This window comes from Corythoichthys intestinalis, chromosome 11 (genome assembly GCF_030265065.1).
Source record: "Corythoichthys intestinalis isolate RoL2023-P3 chromosome 11, ASM3026506v1, whole genome shotgun sequence".
NCBI classification, from domain to species: domain Eukaryota; kingdom Metazoa; phylum Chordata; class Actinopteri; order Syngnathiformes; family Syngnathidae; genus Corythoichthys; species Corythoichthys intestinalis.
The window spans coordinates 53,977,477-54,005,111 of NC_080405.1; the positions used below are offsets into that span (position 1 = coordinate 53,977,477).

Sequence of the window (27,635 nt, forward strand, 5' to 3'; positions counted from 1 at the left end):
GGCAAAATCCATTTTGCCACATACCAAAATTTTTAAAAAAATTTTTAAAATGCCACATGTCAAAATAAATTTTGCCACATGGCAAAAAAAGATGCCAGATGGCAAAATCAGTTTTTCCACATGGCGAAAAAAAATGCCACATGGCAATATCCATTTTTCCACATGGCAGGGAAAAAATGCCACATGGCAATATCCATTTTGCCACATGGCAAAAAAATGCCACATGACAAAAAATGGATTTTGGTTGGTGGCATTTTGTTTTTGGCCATGTGACAAAAAAATACCACATGGCAAAATCCATTTCACCACATACCCCAAAAAAATGCCACATGTCAAAATCAATTATGCCACATGGCAAAAAAAATACTACATGGCAAAATCAATTTTGCCAAATGGCAAAAAAATGCCACATGGCAAAAAAAATGCCACATGGCAAAATCCATCAAGCCACATACAAAAAAAAAAAAAAATTTTAATTTAAAAAAAATGCCATATGTCAAAATACATTTTGCCACATGACAAAAAAGATGCCAGATGGCAAAATCAGTTTTTCCACATGGTGAAAAAAATGCTACATGGCAATATCCATTCTTCCACATGGCAAAAAAAAAATGCCACATGGCAATATCCATTTAGCCACATGGCAAAAAATGGATTTTGGTTGGTGGCATTTTGTTTTTGGCCATGTGGCACAAAAATGCCACATGGCAAAAACAAATTTGGCCACATACAAAAAAAATGCCACATGTCAAAATACATTTTGCCACATGGCAAAAAAAATGTCACATGGCAAAATCAATTTCTCCACATACAAGAAAAAAAAATGCCACATGGCAATATCCATTTTGTCACATGGCGGAAAAAAAAAAGCCACATGGCAAAATCCATTTTGCCGTATGGCAAAAAAAAATGCCACATGGTAAAATCCATTTTGCCACATGGAAAAAAAATTGCCACATAGCAAAAAAAAAAAAAAATGCCGCATAGCAAAATCCATTTTGTCACATAGCAAATACCACTTTTCGTTCTCGGCCCTGATGGGAGATTTGGCACACTATTTCTTGGTAATTCCCGATACCGATAATGTCATTCTAGTGCCGAATCGGTACCGATACTATTATTGGTATCAATGCAGAACTAAATCAATGCTAGTTTAAATGAATTGGACATCGGTCATTCTCATTAGCAGGCAATGCATTCAGAAAGACATCCATAAGTTTGTTGCATTTTCAAGGACTTGATGCAAAATTCAAGCATTTTACAGACTTTGAAAACTTAACAGTAAAATCTAAGCATTTTCCAGGATTTCATACAAACCCCGTGGAAATGACCAAAAAATCCCTTAAAACGTAAGAGGCTGGTGTGTGTCCGGCTGACATCTTGACAGTCAATCAGGGAGCTTTAACTTTGATGAGGTCGTCGGATCGGAGCTGGGTGGTTTTCCTCGTGCCGAGACCTCGCTCAGGCTCGCGGAGGAGTGTGGGGAAAGGGGGGACGCTGACAGCAGAGTAAACAAGACCTAAAGTTAACCCCCTCGGGAAGCCATTATGAGGACAGGTGTGTGTGTACGGCAAGTGTGTTTTAGTCATTAGCAGCTTTCACTGGGCCCGGTGAACACCGCGTGAAGACAAACAAAACCAGTCTGAGTACGCTTTTGTTATGCTGTCTTGCACGATGCCTTTCCTGTCACTCAGATGCTGACATTTTTCAAAATGACTCGTTTTGTCGAGAGGCTTCAGGAGTGGTTTTACGCTACCTGTGAATGAATCATTTTGTTATTGTGTACTGGTTACTACTTTATTTGAGTATGGGTTCATAAGACTGTCATGATGATGACATAACAACTGCCATGAACATGAATGAATGATTGAATTACGGACGTCCAATCACATGGCTCTTTTCATCCTTTAGCTTTGAATTTAAACGTGTTTAGAGCTGAAACAATTACTCCATTAATTCGAGTAACTTGATTAACGTTACTGTACCTTGCTAACATAACGTTAGCTAGGTTTCGATTAATTTTGAATACTGTCGATGCGTGTCTTTCATACAGGTTTTATCTAATCTGTAAAAACACAGTGTTGTAGAGTGATGAGGGTGAAAAATGAAACCATAATAAAGCTAACTATCAATTTTAGCTCAGTAGTCATTAGATGGGACTTTGCAAGGCACGTTTTCGTGAATTTTCGTGTGATGCAGGGAATTTTTCGAATGAAATTTTCCGTTCGCCCGTAAACGAAGGTTTTTTGACCAAAAAAAAAAAAACATTAAAAAAATTCTAAACACTACTTGTCCTAAGATTTTTGGGTCATATCACAACATGTACACATCAAAAATTCACAGGACGGTAAGGGGCATAAATGAATTTGGCAAAAACCTACGGTTCCCCAAAAATACGCCAAAAACTTGCCCATTCATTTCTAATGGGATGCCATTGACAAGCATGTACGTCCAAATTTCCCATTCATTTTCAACGGCAGGAAAACATACAGTGGGGCAAATAAGTATTTAGTCAACCACTAATTGTGCAAGTTCTCCAACTTGAAAATATTAAAGAGGCCTGTAATTGTCAACGTGGGTAAACCTCAACCATGATAGACAGAATGTGGAGGGAAAAAAAAGCAGAAAATCACATTGTTTGATTTAAAGAATTTATTTGCAAATCATGGTGAAAAATAAGTATTTGGTCAATACCAAAAGTTCATCTCAATACTTTGTTATGTACCCTTTCTTGGCACTAATGGAGGCCAAACGTTTTTTCTAACTCTTCACAAGCTTTTCACACACTGTTGCTGGTATTTTGGCCGATTCTTCCATGCAGATCTCCTCTAAAGCAGTGATGTTTTGGGCCTGTCGTTGGGCAACACGGACTTTCAACTCCCTCCACGGATTTTCTATGGGGTTGAGATCTGGAGAATAGCTAGGCCACTCCAGGACCTTGAAATGCTTCTTACGAAGCCACTCCTTTGTTGCCCTGGCTGCGTGTTTGGGATCATTGTCATGCTTAAAGACCCAGCCACGTCTCATCTTCAATGCCCTTGCTGATGGAAGGACGTATTCACTTAAAATTTCTCGATACATGGCCCCATTCATTCTTTCCTTTACACAGATCAGTCATCCTGGTCCATTGGCAGAAAAACAGCCCCAAAGCATGATGTTTCCACCCCCATGCTTCACAGTGGGTATGGTGCAATTCAGTATTCTTTTTCCTCCAAACAAGAGAACCTGTGTTTCTACCAAAAAGTTCTATTTTGGTTTCATCTGACCATAACACATTCTCCCAGTCCTCTTCTGGATCATCCAAATGCTCTCTAGCGAAATGCAGACGGGCCTGGACGTGTCCTTTCTTCAGCAGGGGGACACGTCTGGCAGTGCAGGATTTGAGTCCCTGGCGGCGCATTGTGTTACTGATAGTAGCCTTTGTTAATGTGGTCCCAGCTCTCTGTAGGTCATTCATTAGGTGCACCCATGTGGTTCTGGGATTTTTGCTCACTGTTCTTGTTATCATTTTGACGCCACGGGGTGAGATCTAGCATGGAGCCCCAGATCGAGGGAGATTATTAGTTGTCTTTTATATCTTCCATTTTCTAATAATTGCTCCCACAGTTGATTTCTTTACACCAAGCGTTTTACCCGATTGCAGATTTAGTCTTCCCAGCCTGGTGCAGGTCTACAATTTTGTCTCCGGTGTCCTTCGACAGCTCTTTGGTCTTGGCCATAGTGGAGTTTGGAGTGTGACTGACTGAGTTGTGGACAGTGTGTTTTATGCCGATGAAACAGGTTAAAACAGGTGCCATTAATACAGGTAATGAGTGGAGCCTCGTTAGACCTCGTTAGAAAAGGTGAGACCTCTTTGACAGCCAGAAATCTTGCTTGTTTGTAGGTGACCAAATACTTATTTTCCACTTTGATTTGGAAATATATATTTTTTTTTAAATCAAACAATGTGATTTTCTGTTTTTTTTCCCCCGCATTCTGTCTCTCATGGTTGAGGTTTACCCATGTTGACAATTACAGGCCTCTCTAATCTTTCAAGTAGGAGAACTTGCACAATTGGTGGTTGACTAAATACTTATTTGCCCCACTGCACTTCACTCAAGTGATACGTGACATTTATTCATGTACTCTGCTAGTGCTCACTCTAACAGTGAGAACAATATAGATCTAACCAGTACTAAGCTTTAAAAAATAGTCTGCAGACTAATTGGGAGAGAAATAATCATTTGGGATAGCCCTCATTGATATGCGTGATGCTCGGAACTAAAGATGTCCCGATCACATCATATTCAAAGTATCGGAATCGGCAAAAAAAATATCGGACATGCCTTTTTAAAAAAAAAAATATATATATATATATATATATATATATGTTTTTTTTTTTTTTTTGATTAAATCGTTTTCTAATTGTATTAAACGTTACAGACAAAGTGTCTTACACTCATCCAGAGTCTTTAGTTTTGGCTTAAAGTAGGGCTATTAAATTTATCGCATTAACGGCCGTAATTAATTTTTTAAAATTAATCATGTTAAAATATTTAACGCAATTAATGCATGCGCTGCACGACCCACTCACGCACTGTCGCGTTCAATCTATAATGGCGACATTTTACTTATATATAGAGCTAAAAGGCAGCGTGAAATGAGTAGAGTGAATTTTAGCAGTCTTTGGAGCCTTTTTTTAATTGGCTAAAGCCTTACAACCCCTCTCTCAACATTTAGAAATGTCGTGGGAAGCAGTGTGGGGAAGAAAGGTAGTTGTTGATCTTTTTCTTAACACCCTATGTTATTTCCCAACGCAGAGAAGATATATCAATTGGTGCCCCTACGCATAGTCATGGTTGCACTTCCCATCATGCATTTGGGCAGAACAGTTAAATGGCTACAGTATCATTTACTGAAAGCTCAACAAATACACTAGATTGCAATATTTAGTCACAATATACAAAGTCACATTTATCCTTTAAGAATTAAGAAAGTCTTTCTATCCGTGGATCCCTCTCACAGAAAGAATGTTAATAATGTAAATGCCATCTTGAGGATTTATTGTCATAATAAACAAATACAGTACTTATGTACTGTATGTTGAATGTATATATTCGTCCGAGTTTTATTCATTTTTTTCTTAATGCATTGCCAAAATGTATATGATCGGGAAAAATTATCGGGAATGATTGGAATTGAATCGGGAGCAAAAAAAGAAGCAATCGGATCGGGAAATATCGGGATCGGCAGATACTCAACCTAAAATGATCGGGATCGGATCAGGAGCAAAAAAAAAAATGATCGGAACAACCCTACTAGGAACCAAGAGTTCGAATTGAATGAGAAAAAGCAATTTCTGGAGAAATGATTTACTTTTCATTTCCTGTAGATTTTTGGTCACATCCTGTTAAAGCAACATTAGATATCCACAGAAAGAATGTCAATATCATGGCCTAAAATCTGTCAAAGTGATTGGACGTCTAGAGCCAACAATAGCAGCCAATGAGTAATCAAGGAAGTAACCTGAAAAATCCCCAACTTGAATAGTAAGTGACCAAAAATCTAAAGGAAGTGACTCATGGGAGAGAGAGAGAACAAAGCATTCCCACACAATTCCTCCAGAAATTGCACTTTCGAGTTGAATGCATTACTTGATGGAATAACAACTGATGGAGACTATTCAGTCACGCTCTTTAAAACGATGACTTTTTCACCAGCAGGGCAGTGTGTCTACATTCGTAACCAATGTATGCAAACGCATTGTGAGCCGTCGATCAAAGACGCCAATTTCCGAGCATTCACATGCTAAATTCTTGAACCTCTTTCAGCATCAATCGATTGTCACGTCTGCAACGGAGAGTTGAAAAATGTAAGATGATGAAAGGCTTGTTATCAGTCCATTAATCGCAGTGTGTTGTTGTCACTTATGTATTTGCACCAGTCGGGGACTTCACATGAAGTGTCTCGTCTTCATTTCATTGTAAAATTAAAAAATATGAAAAATTTCCATAAGTGCAAAACAGGCCCAGAAACAGGAATTAATCAGGGCTGTATGATTTCAAATTTCACCCTTCAATCCTGCCAGGCCTGTCACCAGATATTAATTTTTAAAAGGTACCTCGGATAGAAAGACGTGCAGTTCTTAAAAGATAAATTTTAGTATGAGTTATAACAATTTGATATTAAAACCTCTCAATGTTTTGATGCCAAGGGTTCAGTGCAGAATACTCAGAGAGGTAAAAAAGAACCCAAGAGTGTCTGCTAAAGACTTACAGAAATCACTGGCGCAGTCCAATATCTCTGTGCACACATCAACTAAATGTAAAACTATGGCCAAGAATGGTGTTCATGGGAGGACTCCACGAGGAAGCCACTGCTGTTTAAAAAAACATTGTTGCTCGTTTAATGTTCGCAAAAAGGCACTTGGGCACTCCACAGAAGTTTTAGCATAATATTTGGTGGACTGATGAAACCAAAGTTGAATTGTTTGGGAGTAACACGCAACGTCATGTGTGGAGGAAAATGGAAAAGCTCACCAACATCAACACCTTATCCCCACTGTCAAGCATGGTGGAGCGAGCATCATGATTTGGGGCTGTTTTGCTCCCTCAGGGCCTGGACAACTTGCAATTATTAATGGTAGAATGAATTCAAATGTTTATCAGGATTTTTTGCAGGAAAACCTGAGGCGGCCTGTCAGACAGTTGAAGCTAAAAAGAGGATGGATGCTGCAATAAGACAACAGTTCAAATAAAGAAGTAAATCAACTTCAGAATGGTTTCAAAAGAACAAAATACACGTTCTGGAGTGGCCAAGTCAAAGTCCAGACTTGAACCCCATTAAGATGCTGGGGCATGACCTAAAGACAGCGATTCGTGCCAGACATCCCAGGAATCTGACTGAACGACAGCAGTTTTGTAGTGAAGAACGGGCCAAGATTAGTCCTGATCGGGGGGTTTGTTGCAAAAAAGCTCAATCTTGGTCTCATCTCACCAAAGCACACGGTCCCAGTTGAAGCCTGGGACCGTGTGCTTTGGTCAAACACTCTAAGTGGGTCTGGCGTGCCACGAAAGATGCGCATGCTGAAAAGCACCCCATACCCACTGTGAAGTATGGGGGTGGGTCAGTGATGCTGTGCGGCTGTTTCACTTCCAAAGGCCCTGGTAACCTTGTTAGGGTGCATGGCATCATGAATGCTTTGAAATACCAGGACATTTTAAATCAAAATCTGTTGCCCTCTGCCCAAAAGCTGAAGATGGGTCCTCACTGGGTCTTTCAGCAAGACAATGACCCTAAACATATGGCACAATCTACACAGAAATGGTTCACCAGACACAAAATCAAGCTCCTCCCATGGCCATCTCAGTCCCCAGACCTTGTTTTGTTGGCAAAAGGGGGTTGTACAAAGTATGAACACCAGGGGTGCTAATAATTGTGACACACATTATTTGATGTCAAATAATTATTTCTTTATGTGGGATTTTTTCCCCACTGAATAAATGCACTTGTATTGAAGGTTGGATTTTTCTCTTTTTTCCATTAAGGTCCCATATTGTTTGAATTAAAAAAAATTATTAGAAGCTAAAAAACACATCTTAACCAGGGGTGCCAATAATAATGGAGGGCACTGTATGTTATAATGCAATGACATAATCAAACTAGTACTTAGATATGCAAATTCATCCATTTTCCCATAAATGTTGCATTTACTGCTGTCAGTTGCATTGAAAACCACTACAGCTCTGCTTGTGCTTGGAACTACCCACACCCTACAGCAGGGGTGCCCAAGTCCGGTCCTCGAGAACCCCTATCCAGCTTGTTTTCCATGTCTCCCTCCTCCAACACACCTGAATCAAATAATGAGGATCGTTGTCAGGCTCCTGCAAAGCTTGCTGATGAGCTGATTTTTTGATTCAGGTGTATTAAAGGACTCTCAAGGACCGGACTTGGACACTCCTGCCCTTCAGGAACTAAGTGACCATCTGCGGCGAGTGTCGCGACTCTCCTTATACGGCTCTGATCCATCGTAATTCATGTCATTTGAGTGCTGGCTTCACAACGTACCTGACCTCTGATAGTTTGTATATTGTGAATAAATATTGCCATCCAGTGTATTTATTGAACTAAAAGAAATGTTTAAATAGTTAGATCATAGTCTCACTAAGTTTTATGTGTATGTTGCATCGCTATTTTGATTGGGAATGCCAGTTCTCTTTGCACTGTTGTTTAACTGTGTGAGAATGGGGCCTCATTAATACAGATTCAAGCACTTTTCTTTTTGTGAACATTTTTTGAGAGATTATTTTTGTTGTGCTTTCACTAAATGATACTTATGTTTGTTGTGGAGGAGTTGCCGAAACTTATGCCAATAAATGGCGCGGTCCAATGAACGCCTGTGTCCACTCGCCTTTTGTAATATTCTGATATAGAATTATCCGAGGCACATTTAAGTGCACGCGGCGCCAATGTTGTTTACGCACATGATGCAGGATGAGTTAGAGTTACGGCCTGCCGAGAGCCGTAAGCTGTGTTAATGTTGAAGCTGAATGTGCTAATAAAGAAACAAAGTGCCAGCACGTCGCGTGTGGTATACCTATGTTAATAAAAAGCACAAAACAAGACACCTTTCTCTGCCTCTTAGCTCTCAAGTGCTTCATTGTAATCTGTTTGAGGCAATGCATGAGCAGGTCATTCCGTGCATGCGTTAAATGCGTTAAATATTTTAACGTGATTGATTAAAAAAATTAATTACCGCCCGTTAACGTGTTAAATTTGACAGCCCTAGTCAAAACATGCACTAAATATGAAAGATTTTAAAATCAAAGAGGAGAATTGTGGCTTAATAGAACCTACAAGTCTTTAAGTCTGTGGTACCCTTTAAGGGAGGCATCTGAAATGCATGTCCTTGTTAACTCATTGGCTGCCAGTGACGGCAGTAAAGGTTCAAACTAGAGATGCATCCCGATCGATCGGGTCCGATCACGTCATTTTCAAAGTATCGGAATCGGCAAAAAAATATTGGCCGTGCCTTTTTTCAATATATATGTATTTTTTAATTAAATCGTTTTCTAATTGTATTTAACGTTACAGACATAATATGCTACACTCATCCAGAGTCTTTAGTTTAGGCTTAAGGTAGGGTTATCAAATTTATCCCGATAACGGCGGTAATTAATTTTTAAAAACATGCATCACGTTAAAATATTTAATGCAATTATTGCATGCGCTGCACGACCCACTCACGCATTGTCACGCTCAATCTGTAATGGCGCCGTTTTACCTATATAGAGAGATAAAAGGCAGCATAAAATGAGTAGAGTGAATTTTGACAGCCTTTGGAGCCTTTTTTTAATTGGCTAAACCCTTACAATCCCTCACCCTACGATTAGAAATATCATGGGAAGCAATGTGGGGAAGCAAGGTAGCAATTGATCTTTTTCTTAACACCTTATGTTATTTCCCAACGCAGAGACGATATATCAATTGGTAGCACTACGCACAGTCATGGTTCCACTTCCCATCATGCATTTGGGCATGGCTACAGTATCATTTACTGAAACCTCAACAAATACACTAGATGGCAATATTTAGTCACAATTTACAAAGTCACAAGTCTTTCTATCCGTGGATCCCTCTCACAGAAAGAATGTTAATCATGTAAATGCCATCTTGAGGATTTATTGTCATCATAAACAAATACAGTACTTATGTACTGTATGTTGAATGTATATATTCCTCCGAGTTTTATTCATTTTTTTCTTAATGCATTGCCAAAATGTATATGATCGGGAAAAATTATCGGGAATGATTGGAATTGAATCGGGAGCAAAAAAAAGCAATCGGATCGGGAAATATCGGGATCGGCAGATACTCAAACTAAAACGATCGGGATCGGTGCGGGAGCAAAAAAACATGATCGGAACAACCCTAGTTCAAACCATTCACAATAGATCAATACTGCTAGTTTTAAAAAATATCAAAAACTTTGGCTGAAATATGTATTAAATTACTTTAATGCAGTTGAGAGTTGATGATTCCCCTACACTCACTCTACAACATATTTTGGGGCTTTAATGGAGAAGAAAAATGTAACAACACGAAGGTTTTTTCCGCTCTTTCAACACCTGCTCAACCTTTACATCCCCCATCGCACTCCCTAGAAACCTCAGCTCTCCCTGCTCTCCAACCTCTTATATGCAAAGCTGTTGTTTAGCGTCCCGAGGGTGCGGACAAACAGTGGAGCTATGTGCCCAGATTACCACAGCGTGTAGCAACTCGCAGCCAGCGTGTTGGCCTGAAACACATCAAAGTTCACAGTCACCTACATGTAGTTTATCCTAATACGACAACATGCAGCAACACGAGGGCTTGCTCTTTGCTCTGTTTCTAAACACTTTGCTTCCATTGAAGAGTGACATTTGAAAGAATGTATTGAATTTGATTGAGCGACACACCCAGTCACTCTTGCTCAGCCTCCTTTGCTGAGACTTGTATTGGCGAGAATATTTTTTCGCCTGACTATTAGTCACCGCCAGCTGTTACAGGGAGCTAAAATTGATTCGTTTTCACTGAAACGTGACAAAAAATCTGAATTTTCCTATTGTTTCACACATAGTGTAGATAACCTTTTCATTAACGCGAGAAAATGAGTCTTAAAGTGTTACACTGTTAGCTAGCGGTAGCATCATTGGCAGTGTGAACACAGAGGAGTGAACATCTGCTCCAGTTGGTGTCAGTCTTCACAATTCTTTTATCACATATCAAAAATTCAGTCTCAACAAGAGGACAAAGACACAATCAATGACCGTACCGTAATTTTCGCACTATAAGGTGAACCTGACTATAAGCCGCCAGCCACCAAATGTGAAACGAAAACAGCATTTGTTCATTGATAAGCTCCACTGGACTTTAAGCCTCAGCTGTCCTTACTGTATTAAGGGATATTTACACAAAAATATATTAACCGTAACATTTTTATTTGACAGCGGCATCATATGACTGTCATAAGACCAAATGAACCACCATGAAGCTTTGCAGCTAATTGCTTCAAAGCTTCATGGTGGTTCATGAAGCTTTGAAGCTTTGCAGCTAATTGCTACAAAGCTTCATGGTGGTTCATTTGGTCTTATGACAGTCATATGATGCCTCTGTCAAATAAAAGTGTTACAGTTAATATCTTTTGGTGTAAATATCCCTTAATACAGTAAGTACAGCTGTGGCTTAAAGTCCAGTGGAGCTTATTGCTTCAAGGAGCTTCATTATGCCATCACTGCTCCTTTGGTGGAGACAGTCAACCTCTGCTGCCACCTGCTGTCAACACTGTTGTTGTCCAACATGCCTCCTAGCATGCATTGCAGCGCTACAAATGTAAATAACAATCAAAATTCATGCTCTGTGCTAATTATTTCTTCAGTTACTGTTCCAGTTGTTTCATTAATTGCTAGGTATGGTATTTTGTCACATTTTATTTGACAATGGCGCCATAAAAATGTTATTAGGCAAACATAATTATGACAATACACTGTCATGAGCATTAATGAATACTTATAACAGATGTCATTTTGTGTTAGCTGGCAAATTATCTCACGTTTGAAAGAATGTAAAAGATCCAAGCTGGACATAAATGGAGTTAGTAACATAATTTGCTGGATGACACTTAATGACTTCTGTCAAAAGCATTCAGTAATGCCCATGAAAGTGTCATTGGTTTGATCTTATTAAAGTCTTATGACGCCAATGTCAAATAACGTGATACCAAACACCATCACTAGCAATTAATGAAACAACTGGAACAGTACCTAAATAAATAATTAGCACAGAGCATGAATTTTGATTGTTAATTACATCTGTAGCGCTGCAATGCATGCTAGGAGGCCTGTGTGACCTATTTACCCAAATAAAACCAAAGACGTATTTTTACGTCTTTTACATTTTTTTTCACAAGAGACATCTCTGGATTCTGATTCAACTTAGTTCCAAAGCACAAAGCTGAAAATCCATTTTAAAGCAATAAAACTGGCCACTGGAGGGCAGTAGCGCATTTGGTAAGACACGCAACCCGATTCAACGGCAACGAACGGCTGGGCCGCACGGCTGGGGTGCCGGCGGAAGACGACCGAATGGACGTCCAGGACGCCAGGCGGCAGAAGAACGAGCAGAACAATCGGGAGGACGCCCGGGATGCCAGGCGCTGTATGACCGAGCAGAACGACCGGGACCACCAGTGCAGCGGAAGATGCCGTTGAGTCCGTGCTGCTTGCCGAGCAGAGCCTGTAGAAATTTTTTAAAAAATCCATCTTTATGAGACGGACGGCGATGAGGGAAAAGTTAACCTGGCTGTCGCATCCACAACAGCGTCATCTCTCAGTTGGTTATGCGTAAATAAATTGTTACTTTGCTATCAAAAGCTCTCTGTTATTTTGCAAAGGGAAAACACTATTCAGATGTTTAGGATGTAACTCAAGGAAAAAATAGCTGTGTTAAAGTCAAATTTATGTTTGAAATGTATGCTTTCACAAAAGCTCAATTTCTCTGTTTTTCCATCAGAAATTGTATAATTGCTCAAACTAAGCTACTTTCTAATGCTGATTTCTAAAGAATGGAAAAAGATATGAAGTAACTTTTTTTCCTGCTGAAAGAAGAGAGTCTAACCTTTCTTTTAGTGGGTTCCATGTTTATATAGCAATAGAACAGAATTTTCTGTGGGCCTGGCAAAATCAGTCAAAATTCAGTAAAACGGCCAGGAGTGAAGGGCTTGGCACCGGTGAAAATGGCTGGGAGTGAATGAGTTAATAATGGGTCAAAATTATTTTTCGAACAGATCATGTGACCTAGTACCTTAGAGACGACCATTTGCTCTGCTTAGCAAAACCACATGAGGACAGAAGAGGCAAGATGAATATACAGTACATAATTTTTTCAAACCTAAGCTTTCAAAAGTGACAACAGCTACTCATCGAGAACAAAGGATTGAAAATGTGGCCCATGAGACGCCGGAGACGCATAGCTGGGATGTCTGTATTTACGGGCATGGGCTAAGCCACTAACTTAGCATTGACTGTATTATGCAGTTCTGCTCATCCAGAAATGTTTTTCAGACAAAAGAAATTAAGAATTGGTGATGGGTGTAATGTGGGATTGGAACGATACTTTAGTGTACAGAATAATTGCTAGGTTGCAGACTTTAGGAGAAGGAAAGATGGTTCATGGAGATATAGCCAAGATTCCTAAGCGTCGCCTCAGGCGCCACAACCCTGAGCACCCTCTTGTCAGCAATCAGATTTAGTAGGTTTGAGGTCATTCAGTCATTCAGCTTAAATTGAGTACAGAGCCCGTAACGGTCAAGATCCTTCATACGTGATGTCATTTATTGTCCTATTAGGTCACGGCAGCATGCTGACTTGCTTTTTATTTCATGCCCGTCACACAAGATTACAGATAAATATGATAGAGCCATGTAGTCGTTTGCCTCTAGATTGGGTGGTTCAGTTCCAATTAAGCTAAAAAACTTGGCTCACGATAACAATAATCTCACAATATGGTGATACAACAATTATCAATACAGGGGTCAGGAAATTAATCTACGTTACAACTATTAAAGACAAAAACAAGCTCTTAATCCGTTGGAAGTGGGTGGACTGGCTTTGAATGCTGATGTTTGAGTGCCATTCATTCACCCCTCCCAGTCAAAATGAACTGGACGTCTCATGCCTTCAATGGCAGCCAATGAGTTAACAAAGACTATTCTAGTGGAAAATTTTGGCCAGCAACATCTTTTTATATTGATATTCAGCAATAACTTATCCGGATACAAAGTATCACGATGTATCACCACGTCATTTTTAGTGCTGAAACGATGAATCGATTACCTCGAGTATTTGATTAGAAAAAAATATTGGAATTAAATTTTACTGCTTCGAGTATTCGTTTAATTAAAGTGATGTTGTAATGGATTTTTTAAAAAGTGTTTGCATTTAGTTTTATAGATTAGGGTGGATATACTGCCCTCTGGTCTGCCTCATTTCATATGGCTGAATCCAACTGCTCCCTGTTAAGACCAACGTAAGCTAAGTTTTGGTTTGAGCTCATGTTTTTTATGCATTCATAATTTAGTTTATAGGCATATTTAGCCGTTTTTTGGGGAATATGTGTGTGAACCATTTTTTAAGAGCATTGTAAAAAAACATTAGCATTTTATAGCATTTAAGCTAGCGGACTTTTGCTATGTGTGTTAGCCAACTGTTCTTTTGTTGTACATAGATCCTCTTTTTTTTTTTTTTTTTTTAATACCGTTTGAGGCTCAGCTCAAATATTTTAATTTTTCATGTTCCTTATCCGATTACTCGATTATTCGAACTAACTAGTTCAACGATTATTTGACGACTAAAATAATCGATAGCTGCAGCCCGAGTCAATTTATCGTCAAAACCCTACTGTACATATTTTTAAGTTTTTCAAATAAGGCCATCAAAAGGCATGGAAGATTTTTTTTTTCTAAGTAGATCTTTTTTGAGATTTGAGATATATGAATTCTTGATCTATGTAAACGTTGACATTTAATTTTGACGGTGGAGGAGCTCAGCGGCACCCGCTGCTCGATCGGGAAAGAAACTAGAGTGCCAGGAGTCAAGTCTCCAAACACAAGCAGCTAACATAAAAAAACACCAAAGATAGAAGGTCAATTTTTTGCAAGTCGTTTTTAACAAAGCAAGTGTTGCTAGAATAATTATTAAAGTCTCTAACTCAACAACGGAATGAAAATTGAAAAATACCTCCCGTGGATGTTAATACGACAAGATCACTGATTTGCTCATTTCACTGTCAATCAAAACGGGATTCAGCCTCAGACAGATCATTCGCCCACTGCTCATAGACACCCAGGATCCGATGGATAGGATAAACCCAGCCTTTAGCCAATTACTCATCATGTTTTGCTGTAGTGGAACAATTAATGCTTCAACAATTAATCTATTAAATTGAATAATAAATTAGTCACCAACAAATTTGATAATCGATTTTTGTTTGGCTCCTTGTTTGTGTGTAATGTGAGAGAGAGAGAGAGAGAGAGAGAGAGAGAGAGAGAGAGAGAGAGAGAGAGAGAGAGAGAGAGAGAGAGAGAGAGAGAGAGAGAGAGAGAGAGAGAGAGAGATCACTGCTACACACAGGTTCTAATTCTATTCTAGCTCTAATATATATATATATATATATATATATATATATATATATATATATATATATTTTTTTTTATTTTTTATTTTTTTATTTTTTTTAATGTGTGTCACAATTCTTAGCACCCCTGGTGTTAATACTTTGTGAAACCCCCTTTTGCCAACAAAACAGCACCTAATCTTCTCCTATGATGTTTCACAAGATGGGAAAAGACAGAAAGAGGGCTCTTCAGCCATTCCTCTTTGCAGAATCTCTCTAAATCATCCAGAGACCTGGATCCTCTCCTCTGTACTCTCCTCTTCAGCTCATCCCACTGGTTTTCAATGGGGTTGAGGTCTGGGGACTGAGATGGCCATGGGAGGAGCTTGATTTTGTGTCTTGTAACCATTTCTGTGTAGATTTGGCCATATGTTTAGGGTCATTGTCTTGCTGAAAGACCCAGTGACGACCCATCTTCAGCTTTCGGGCAGAGGGCAACAGATTTTGATTTAAAATGTCCTGGTATTTCAAAGCATTCATGATGCCATGCACCCTAAGGTTCCCAGGGCCTTTGGAAGTGGAACAGCCCCACAGCATCACTGACCCACCCCCATACTTCACAGTGGGTATGAGGTGCTTTTCAGCATGCGCATCTTTCGTGGCACGCCAGACCCACTTAGAGTGTTTGTTGCCAAAAAGCTCAATCTTGGTCTCATCTGACCAAAGCACACGGTCCCAGTTGAAGCTCCAATACCGCTTGGTGAACTCCAGATGTTTGCGTTTATGATTGTGAGTGAGGAAAGGTTTTCTCCGTGCATGCCTCCCAAACAGCTCGTTGGCGTGTAGACAGCACCTCATACCCACTGTGAAGTATGGGGGTGGGTCAGTGATGCTGTGCAGCTGTTTCGCTTCCAAAGGCCCTGGGAACCTCTTTAGGGTGCATGGCATCATGAATGCTTCGAAATACCAGGACATTTTAAATCAAAATCTGTTGCTCTCTGCCCGAAAGCCGAAAATGGGTCGTCACTGGGTCTTTCAGCAAGAAAATGACCCTAAACATATGGCCAAATCTACACAGAAATGGTTCAGTACAGCACATACAGTACATATACGTGATTTGATCACTTATTTGTTGATGTTCTGGGGGAAGCTGAGCTTCCATTGCAGTCTAAAAGCGTTCACCACTGATATACTCCTATTGAGGTTGTTCATTATGTTTTAATTATTAGGGTAAAGCAGCGTCCAGGAAGGTGTTATGGGGGGACAGAAAAGAAGGAATCAGACAAAAGAGGAGAACAAACAACAACAAGAAATATATTATTAGACACCTATGTTACCAGTGAACATAGTGGTGTGGTTGTTAGCTAATTACTGTATATGCACCCGTGGACACCATGTGGGGGGCTTGATAACCGGCGCCCCCCGGACAACCAACCCAGCAGGGGACGAACAGCCCCACCCCAGATCCCACGGACCCCGGGAAGGTCCAACCATGAACTTGGCGAGGTTAAGAACCACTGGTTTATAAGATAAGCCCTAAAATAATAAAAATGTACTGTTTAAGACTAGCTCCATCTAGTGTTAAAACTGAGAACTTTAACAGAATACAGGTTGAACTCAAATTTCTTGTGCCGGCCATTTTCAATGATGTTTGCATAGTTTTCTGTGGGTCAACAAAAACTGGGCTGTGAGCCGCAGTTGACCCATGCTTGGACAATACTGCCATACTCAGTTAAAACCTTTAAAATGGCAAAATAGAACAGATAAATGAAAGCTGTATTTGTTTGCATAGACAGGTGACGGACTGTCAGTTGAATCAATTAAATAGATGACAAACCTGTCTTGTGATCAACGTCAAAGTACGTCCGTTGTGACTCCGCCATGTGGAATGAAAGCAGCCCTGTCGATGAGACGTCAGCATCCGAAGCCTCCACCCGCACGACGGACGTGATGGCGTCCGTGTTCTCGGGGACGGCGGCAAAGTATACGGGTTGGGAAAGCTCCGGAGGGTTGTCGTTGATGTCCAGCAATTCCACGTAGACGTGCGTCCATGATGTTCGGGGTTCAGTACCAAGGTCGGTGGCTACAACTGAGAGCCAGTAGTGGGTAACCTTCTCCCGGTCCAGTGGTCGAGTGGTCCGTATCACACCTGGAATGACAATAAATCGATATGGTGATATATCGCGATACTTTGGGTTACCCATTCGCTCCCGCCAAGAATTGATATATTTTGATCAAGAAACCAACAGATTGCTATCAACATTTTCCAATACAAAAATGTCGATGTTAATTTATTGGCTGCTATTGACGGCGCTAGACGTTTAATTCATTTTGACTCCCAGTCAAAATGAATTGGATGTCTAGGACGGTCAATGGCAGTTAAACTAGAGCTGCCAAAATTACAGTGTATCACAAAAGTGAGTACACCCCTTGCATTTTTGCAGATATTCAAGTACCGTATGGGCCGAATATAAGACGATGTTTTTTGCATTGAAATATGACTGAAAAAGTGGGGGTCGTCTTATATTTGCGGTCTAGACAGTATACCCATTCACGACGCTAAATGGCGCCAGATATCATTGAAGCGATGTTCTGTCATGAAAGATCTCAGCTGCTCTCAAGTTTAACCAGTTTACATTATTTTATTGCAATGTTTTTTTCTTATTTAGATTTGTTTCAAGACTACAGTTACAGTTAGACTTCACTTTGATGGTTAATGCAGTTATTGCAATTTTGTTGTTTTATCACAATAGATTGGTTTATTTACATTTCAAAAACCAGAAGCCATTCATTTACGAATGTGATTGCACTTTAGTTTACATATTTAAATGTTTAGATATTAAGATTTGAATGAGGCAAAATAACATGCTTTTTCTCTCAAAAATATTTTTATAATCATTTGTTTCAGATGTACTGTAATTATTATCTGTATAAAAATTAATTTGGTGTTCAAAAAGTCTTTTCAAACTTGAGTCTTCAAAAAGAGGGGGTCGTCTTATAATCAGGGCCGTCTTATATTCGGGCCAATACGGTATATCTTTTCATGGGACAACACTTGCAAAATGGCACTTTGACACAAGGAAAAGTAGTCTGTGTGTGGCTTATATAATAGAGTTAATTTATTTTCCCCTCAAAATATAGCCGTTAATATCTAATCCCCTGGCAACAAAAGCGAGTACACCCCTTAGAAACTACATCCCTAAATGTCCAAATTGAGTACTAATTGTCATTTTCCCTCCAAAATGTCATGTAACTCATTAGGTTTGCATAGGGAGCAGGTGTGTTCAAGGGGCCAAGGCAGGGGTCCCCAAACTTTTTAATGTGAGGGCCAAATAACTTTTCCCTTCTCTGATGAGGGGCCGGGGTCAGTTTGTAACAGAAAAAGTGTGACAATTGCAGGACTGGATAAATGTAAAAAGTTATTGTTTTTCAGAAAGCCACAATCAAATTACAAAAGTAAATAATATAATATAATTAGGGTTGTTCCGATCATGTTTTTTTGCTCCCGATCCGATCGTTTTAGTTTGAGTATCTGCCGATCTAGATATTTCCCGATCCGATTGCTTTTTTTGCTCCCGATTCAATTCCAATCATTCCCGATAATTTTTCCCGATCATCTACATTTTGACAATGCATTAAGAAAAAAATGAATAAAACTCGGACTAATATACACATTCAAAATACAGTACATAAGTACTGTATTCGTTTATTATGACAATAAATCCTCAAGATGTCATTTACATTATTAACATTCTTTCTGTGAGAGGGATCCACAGATAGAAAGACTTGTGACTTTGTATATTGTGACTAAATATTGCCATCTCGTGTATTTGTTGAGCTTTCAGTAAATGATACTGTAGCCATGCCCAAATGCATGATGGGAAGCGGAACCATAACTGTGCGTAGTGCTGCCAATTGATATATCTTGTCTGCGTTGGGAAATAACATAAGGTGATAAGACAAAGATCAATTACTACCTTGCTTCCCCACATTGCTTCCCATGATATTTCTAATCGTAGGGAGAGGGATTGTAAGGCTTTAGCCAATTAAAAAAAAGGCTTCAAAGGCTGCCAAAATTCACTGTACTCATTTTACGCTGCCTTTAATCTCTCTATATAGGTAAAACAGCACCATTACAGATTGAGCCCGACAATGTGTGAGTGGGTCGTGCAGCGCATGCATTAATTGCGTTAAATATTTTAACGTGATACATTTTTTAAAAAATTAATTACCGCCATTATCGGGATAAATTTGATAACCCTACCTTAAGCCTGAACTAAAGACTCTGGATGAGTGTAACATATTATGTCTGTAACGTTAAATATAATTAGAAAACGATTTAATTTAAACATATATATATATATATATATATATATATATATATATATATATATATATATATATATTAGGAAAAGCGGCATGGAAAATGAATGAATGAATGAATATATATATATATTAAAAAAAGGCATGGCCGATATTTTTTTGTCGATTCCGATACTTTGAAAATGACGTGATCGGACCCCATCCCGATCGATCGGCGCATCTCTAAATATAATATAATATAATATAATATAATATAATATAATATAATATAATATAATATAATATAATTAGGGGTTTCAAACTATTAAAATTTTTAATCAAGTTAATTACAGCTTAAAAAATTAATTAATCGTAATTAATCGTAATTAATCGCAATTAATCGCAATTCAAACCATCTATAAAATATTCCATATTTTTCAGTAAATTATTGTTGGAATGGAAAGATAAGACACAAGATGGATATATACATTCAACATACAGTACATAAGTACTGTTTAAGTACTATTTCTTTATTATAACAATAAATCAACAAGATGGCATTACCATTATTAACATTCTGTTAAAGCGATCCATGGATCGAAAGACTTGTAGTTCTTAAAAGATAAATTTTAGTACAAGTTATAGAAATTTTATATTAAAACCCCTCTTCATGTTTTCGTTTTCATAAAATTTTCAATCATAAAATAAACTAGTAGCCCGCCATTGTTGATGTCAATAATTACTTACACAATGCTCATGGGTGCTGAAGCCTATAAAATCAGTCGCACCCAAGCGCCAGCAGAGGGCGGCAAAAGTCAGAAAAACACAACTAGTACACCTTTCACTGTACTATCATTTTAATCTGTTTGAGCGGGGCATTTGTGCATTAATTACGTCAAATATTTTAATGGGATTAATTAAAAAAATGAATTACCGCTCGTTAACGCGATAATTTTGACAGCCCTAAATATAAATATAATATAATATAATATAATATAATATAATATAATATAATATAATATAATATAATATAATATAATATAATATAATATAATATAATAATAACACTATTAATTAATTTGATATTAAACAAATAACCCTCTCTAGGTTCTTCACAGAAAAAAGCCAGGAAATAAAAACCACTATTGAAAAAAATAATAATAATAAATCAAAATGCTCTCTGGTATTGTTCAGGGGGCCGGACCAAATGTGGAGGCGGGCCACATCTGGGGACCCCTGGGCTAAGGGGTGTACTCGTTGCTGCCAGGGTATGTTAATGGCTATATTTTGAGTTATTTTGACGGGAAAATAAATTAACTCTATTATATATTGTGTGTATATATACATTGTGTCAAAATGTCATTTTGTCAGTGTTGTCCCATGAAAAGATATACTTAAATATCTGCAGAAATGCGAGGGGTGTACTCACCTTTGTGATACACTGTAATTGACTAGTCAATTACTAAATGAGTCTTCATCTATTTTGACAATCTTCACTTCCCGTCCACTTTATTGCCATCACAGAATCATGTCAGTTTTCCCAGTAACGGCTTCTAAGACTATCAGTCATATGACATAATCGCATTGGACGTACTGTGCTGTACAATAAATTAATCCTACGCATGTTGTAAAGTTAAAATGAAAACTTCAAAGAGTTTTGGAAACTTAAAATCTGCAGAATAGATCAATTTTCTACACACTTCAGCTATTTTGATATCCTGAGCAACACTGCTAAACTATCTGTTTTTTCCCCTGTTTGACAGAGAACTCAATTTGCCCTGATTTTATCTGAGCCGTAAGTGCAGCGGCGGGCTAATGGAATGCGCAGTGATTTGTTGAGGGGTTGCTGGGGTTGCTCTGCGTGAAAAAAAAATATACACGCTGATGGAAAAACAGACAAAGCACCTTGTCCAAGGCTGCCATTGAATATCCCGTTGTGTGTCATCAAGACCTCGGCAGCTATGGTGCACCATGTCCTATAGGGATGGAAAAGTAGCCAGCTCGGTATTATATTGTAAATGAGTTTGAGAAGTTTCACGGATGCCAATGCGGAATTCAAAAACTATTTTTTTCTCCCGTGTCTATTCAGGCACGGCTCCTTGAGACATACCTGGTAGATTTCAAGTTGCTAAGTGAATCGCGCTAAGAAATGACCTTAAAATAGTTGATTTCCTGTGAATTAATTATTTCTCGTGTTGGACTAGACCAAGAACTTTCCCGAGACCAGAGACTGTTAAGACCAAGACTTTTAGGAGTTGAGACTAGCGGTGTGACATTATATCGATATGGTGATACTAAGCGGCAAGAATCGATAAATTGTTTGAAAAGTATGTCATTGTTTAAATAAGGAATCAAAAGGTTACTACTAAAATTCAACATGGGCTGCAGGTATCGATTATTTTAGTAGTCGATTCATCGATGAACTAAATTATTTGAGTAATCGAGTAATCGGACAAAGAATATACAAAATTAAAATACCTGAGCTGAGCTTCAAACTGTGTAAAAAAATAAATAAATGAGGATCTAAGTACAACAAAAGAACAATTGGCTAATTTACATGGCAAAAGTCCGCTAGCTTAAATGCTATAAAATGCTTTTTTTTTTTTTTTCCACAATGCTCTTAACAAATGGTTCAAACACATATTCCCCCCAAAACAGCTAAATATACCTATAAACAAAATTATGAGTGCATTAAAAATACTGTACATTAGCTCAAACAAAAACTGTTGGTCTTAACAGAGAGCAGCTGGATTCAGCCATGTGAAATGAGTTAAGTCAAATTCACTGTTCCCACTAGAGGGCAGTGTATCCACCCAAATTAATGAAACTAAATGCAAACACTTTCAAAACAAACCATTACAACGCCACTTCAATTAAACGTATAGTCGAATCAGCAAAAAACGTATTTTCTTTTTTCTCGTCGAATTACTCGAGTAAACTGACACAATTTTGCTTCTCAAGTCCTCGGACAGTTCTTTGGTCTTCTTTTCTCCATGCTCAATGTGGTATACACAAGGCCACAGGACAGAGGTTGAGTCAACTTTAATCCAATTTAACTGGCTACAAGTGTGATTTAGTTATTGCCACCACCTGTTATGTGCCACAGGTAAGTAACAGGTGCTGTTAATTAGACAAATTAGAGAAGCATCACATGATTTTTCAAAGGGTGCCGATACTTTTGTCTGGCCCATTTTTGGAGTTTTGTGTAAAATGATAATAATTTTTTCCCATTCCCTTTGGTGATTTTTAATTGCAAGCAAAATAAATGGAGATATTAGTACCAAAGCCTTTATAATTGCAATTATTTTCTGAGAGAAACTGAGCATTATCTGACAGAATTGCAGGGGTGCCAATACCTTTGGCCGGCACAGTATGGAGAGATATCACAAAATGCTATTGTATGAAGGCACCCTTCAAATCTGAGAGACCTGGAACAGTTCACAAAAGAAGAGCGGTCCAAAATTCCATCTGAGAGGTGCACGAAACTTGTTGCTGGTTATAGGAAACGATTGCTTTCTGTTATTTCGTCTAAAGAATGCGCAACCAAATATTGAGTTGAAATGTCCGGCTCATTTTTGCATTCTGTGTAAAATCGTGTGAATTTTGGCTTTTCTCTTCAGCTTTTTGGTGTTTTTCCAATGCAAATCCCAAGAAATAAACACATTCATACTGAAAACATTTGTAATTGCGGTAATTGCGTTAAAAATTCCAGAGGTGCCAATAATTTCGTATTTCTTTATTTCTAAAATGCTTGTTCTCATTGTCGTCTCAAGTGAGAAGTAGTCTGTCTATCCCAGCTGAGTTTGGTCAGCAGGCGGGGTCCACTCTGGGGTGGACACCAGCCAATAGCGAGAAACCAAAATTCACATCCATGGGGAGCAAAGGAAAATGCCGCATCAGATGGTTTTAACCCAGAACACATTAACCATGAGGCAATTAAGCTAATTACTACTTCACCATACTGTTCACATCATACAAATTACTTGAGATGTGCATATAAATGGATTATTTCAACCCTACGTAACATCTTACCTGTTTCCTCATTAATGGAGAACACTCCAAGACCAGTGCCATCGTGGATAAGGTACCGGATGACGCCATCTCCACCCACGTCCTTATCTGAGGCAGTAACAGTAAGCACTGCTGTCCCTGCTGCTACGTCCTCCATCACCGCAGCTTCATACACAAACTCAGAGAAAAGCGGCCGGTGGAGGTTCTCGTTGACATCCAAGACCTGGATCTCCACAAAGCAGGAAGACGATAGGGATCGTGGTTTACCGTGGTCGAGAGCTCGAATGGTGAGGTTGTAGAACGGGCGCCGTTCAAAGTCCAACTCCCTTTCAAGAGTTAAGGCGCCGGTGGAGGAGTCCAGGTGAAAATTCCTGTTTTCTGTGTTCTTAAGGTTGTAGGTGACAAGGCCGCCACCACCCAGATCGGAGTCCACGCTCTCCACCCATACTAGTAAGGTTCCAACCGGTACATCCTCAGGAACTTTGACACTGTAGACCATTGTTTGAAATTTAGGAGGGTTGTCATTGACATCCTGAAGCACAACAACAAGGTGGAGGGTGGAGAACATTGGGGGAAAACGTTTAGACTCATCCCTGGCTTCAATCAAGAGGTCATGCCTGGGTGAGGTTTCTCGATCTAAAGGAGCCCTGACCACCACCTCGCCTGTCACCTTATCGATCCGAAACGTGTCGGCGGACGTCAAGAGAGTGTACTTGACTTCCCCGCTCGCATCTGCGTCGGGATCGGTTGCGAGGGCTGTGAAAATGACCGAATCGACGTCAATGTTCTCGTTGACGTGGATCACGCGTCTGGGTTGATCGAAACGCGGTGGGTTGTCATTGACGTCTTGCACATTCACTGCGAGTAACTTCCACGCCGACCTCTGCGGGGCTCCCAGATCGTAGACGGTGATGTTCAGAATGTAAAACTCTTTACTCTCTCGGTCGAGCGGACAAGCTAGACGAAGGTCACCAGAGAAGACGTCGATAACGAAGCAGCCATCCTCGTCCCCTCCGGAAATAGCATACGTGAGAATGCCATTGAAGCCGGTATCAGGGTCCGACGCACCCAAGCGGACCAGAGTGGAGTTTAGTGGGTAGTTCTCAGCAACATCCAGAGAAACGGGAATGCTGGTATCAAATTTTGGGAAGTGTTTATTTGTTATGTGACTATAGGAGAAAGGGTCTTCCTCTTCCGCAGTCCAGATAGGTTTGATTGACTGGATCAGTTTGTTGGTGAGCTGTTTAGAAATGAACGTTTCCTGGCAGCTAATCGTTGGGTCATCGCCCTTGCTGGTGACTGTCACCCGGACAATTGATGCCTCTGAGTGGTGTTCGCCGTCAGTGGCCAGGACTCTCAAATCAAATGAATGCACTCCTTGCGGGATGGCGCGCCTCAAGGTGACTTTACCTGACGCCGAATTGATGGTAAATACCTGTAGATCATTGCCTGACTCGATGACGTAGCGCAGCTGCTGCAGTTCATCTAAGTCTATAGCCGACAGCTCGACCACGGAATGGCCGACGACCAGATCCGGGGGTATGGTGACGTTGCAGCCAACCCTCTCGAAAAGAGGCACATTGTCATTGACATTGTTAAGGGTGATTGTCACGGTGCATTCGCTGACCCGACTGAAGGGCTCTCCACTGTCCGAGGCCCAAATTCTTAGGTGGTACCAGCGCTTCATTAGCTCAAAGTCCAAGTGTTCCATCGTGGAGATGACACCTGTAAAAGGGTCTATTGCGAACGGGAGTATTTCTGCATTAGAAATTGCGTAAGTTACAAAACCGTTGTTTCTCGAATCCTTGTCTTTCGCTTCTATTTTGACAATACTGCTTCCGACAGGGCTGTTTTCATCTACCGCGGCCTGGTAGGAGCTCAGTGTGAATTCCGGACTGTTGTCATTCTCGTCCACGATCTCAACAACGACGTGAGTCTCGGCCTCGCCTTCGTTAGCCAGCACGTCGAACTCATAGCGATTCTGACTTTCGTAGTCAAACTTCTCCCTGGTGACGATGACTCCACTTTTGGGATTTATCTTGAACTTAGAGCTGTCTTGATTTGTTTTGATACTATACGTCACATTGTCGGAATCAACTGAAACCTTTACAACAAAGGTTTTCGGGGGAGACATCTCACTGAGGATGGAGATGTATGTGTCCTCCAGGAATGAGATGGGGCGGTAGTGAAAAGCCGGAATGTGGATCTTAGTAATGGGGGACGTCAAACTAGGGGTGCTGAAGTCTCGCGCTTGTAAGGACAAATTAAGACCAAACGGAATTTGTGACCAGATGATCTTCTTGGTAGAGACTACTTGGAAGTCACATCCTTGGGATCCCTCAGGGATGACCTCAAAGTACCTGTGAGGATCACCTCCAACGATGTGGAGAGATTTGATGGGCTTGACGCCAGCCTTGATATGAACACTCATCTTCACCGTGCCGTCTGCAGAGAACGATGGCTCGGAAGCAGGTTGAATTACCGGAGATGCCACGGCAGCTTTTTGGACCTTCACGTTCACCTTGGCAACATTGCCATATTTCTGAACGCCGGAGATCCTCTTGGTTCTGTCTTCAGCTAGTACAGTAAGGTCGTATCGTTCCTTTTGGGTGTGGTTGAGTTTTTTATAGAGGCTGATGATGCCGCTGAATGGGTCCACCACAAACGGATGGGATCTGACCGTGAAGGAGTAATAAAATTCGGCGTTGCTGCCCATGTCGGCATCCGCCGCAGTCACCCTGGCCAAACTGAACTGAAGCGGAGCGTCTTCCTGGATGGCCACGCTGTACGAGGACGGGTCGAAAAGAGGCTTGAGGTCATTCGTGTCCAGGATCTGGATAAAGACTTTGGTCTTGGCTCGGAGTTCCTGAGTGCTCTCCGTAGCCTCCACGGTCAGCGCGTAGGTGTCTCGGACTTCTCTGTTCAGCAGTGCCGCATGTTGAGTTTTGATTCTTAAGAAGCAAAAATCTCCAACTTTGACAGCTTCAGCCTGGTAAAATCCGCCGTCATCCCCAGAGACTACTGCGTAATTTATATTCCAGAATGCATTCGCCATCTCCACGCCCATCTTCACCGGCGTCTCCACGTAGGAACCCGCGCCTGAGTTCTCATCAATGGTGGCATTGTAGAGGTGGTGCGTAAATCTTAGTGGGGATCCGGCTTTTAGTTCTACCACGGTTCCCTCACATCGTGCCGCGTATAGTAGAACCGTGGCTAATGTTAGCAAGGCTGGTAATGACGTGGCCATTATTTGAAGTAGCATTTTGACCCTCTGGTGCCTGAAAAGGAAATAAAATGGAATAGGTTACCACGATTATTTAGATAGATTATTAACACCTTGATGCTAAAAAAAAACAAAAACTAATTGGCTGTTGAGGGCGATAGGCGTCCAATCCACAGCTACCACCTCAATGGCTTTGAATTGGGATTTTTGCTTTCAACTAAATCAAGTTGAGAATGTTAATCCTTTCACACCTGAATTGTTTGGGGTTTTTTTTAACCCTCAACGGGCACACTTTAAACTCATTGGTTGCCATCAACAGCTCTACGCAAGACCTCAAATCCATTTTTACTTATTTATAATTATAAAAAAAAAAAAAAACAATACCGATCAAGATTGTTTGAAAATACAATCATGATTAATAACTTAAAATGTATATATATAGTTTATTTTGAATAACTATGAATAGTCACTTGCTCTTTTAAGGGTTAAAGGTCATAAGTGTCAACTTTTGACGAGGGGTCCGCTAGTAGTGTGACAGTATATTGAAAATATGATATATCGCGATACTTTGTAGGCCAAAATGTGTTAGATATGCTTCCACCAAAATTCGATACATAGTTTTAAAGGAAACCATGGATAAAAAGACATGTATTTCTTAAAAGAGAAATGTTAGTACGAGTTATAATAATTTGATATTAAAACCCCTCTTAATATTTCTGTTTTGATAAAATATGTAAAATTATTTTAACTCGTAGATCGCCATTGTTGTTGACGTCGCAGGGCGGTGACGTCACATGGCCACACTGCCGGATCTCCACCGTGTCACTCTTTAACTATGTAAGGTAGTGACTTAAATATGCCACAAGGAGTCAATGGCGAATTTTAAATTAATTAGAGATCAAGCCAATGAGTGCGTTTTGTCCCTTGACTGATGCCGTTGTTTTCGTTTTATTCCCCAGTGTGGGCGCCA

At 39.9% G+C, this 27,635-nt stretch overlaps 1 protein-coding gene across 3 annotated transcripts in view; it reads right to left on the reverse strand.

The window, feature by feature from the left end:
* fat2 (FAT atypical cadherin 2) overlaps nucleotides 1-27,635 on the reverse strand; it is a 309,284-nt gene that overhangs the window by 190,380 nt on the left and 91,269 nt on the right. For all 3 annotated transcript variants that reach the window (XM_057850154.1, XM_057850155.1, XM_057850156.1), the window contains 2 exons: nucleotides 23,464-26,720; nucleotides 16,967-17,278 (listed from right to left, as the gene is read on the reverse strand). In XM_057850154.1, coding sequence (XP_057706137.1) covers nucleotides 16,967-17,278; nucleotides 23,464-26,720 — 3,569 coding nt within the window. The remainder of the gene's footprint in view (nucleotides 1-16,966; nucleotides 17,279-23,463; nucleotides 26,721-27,635) is intronic.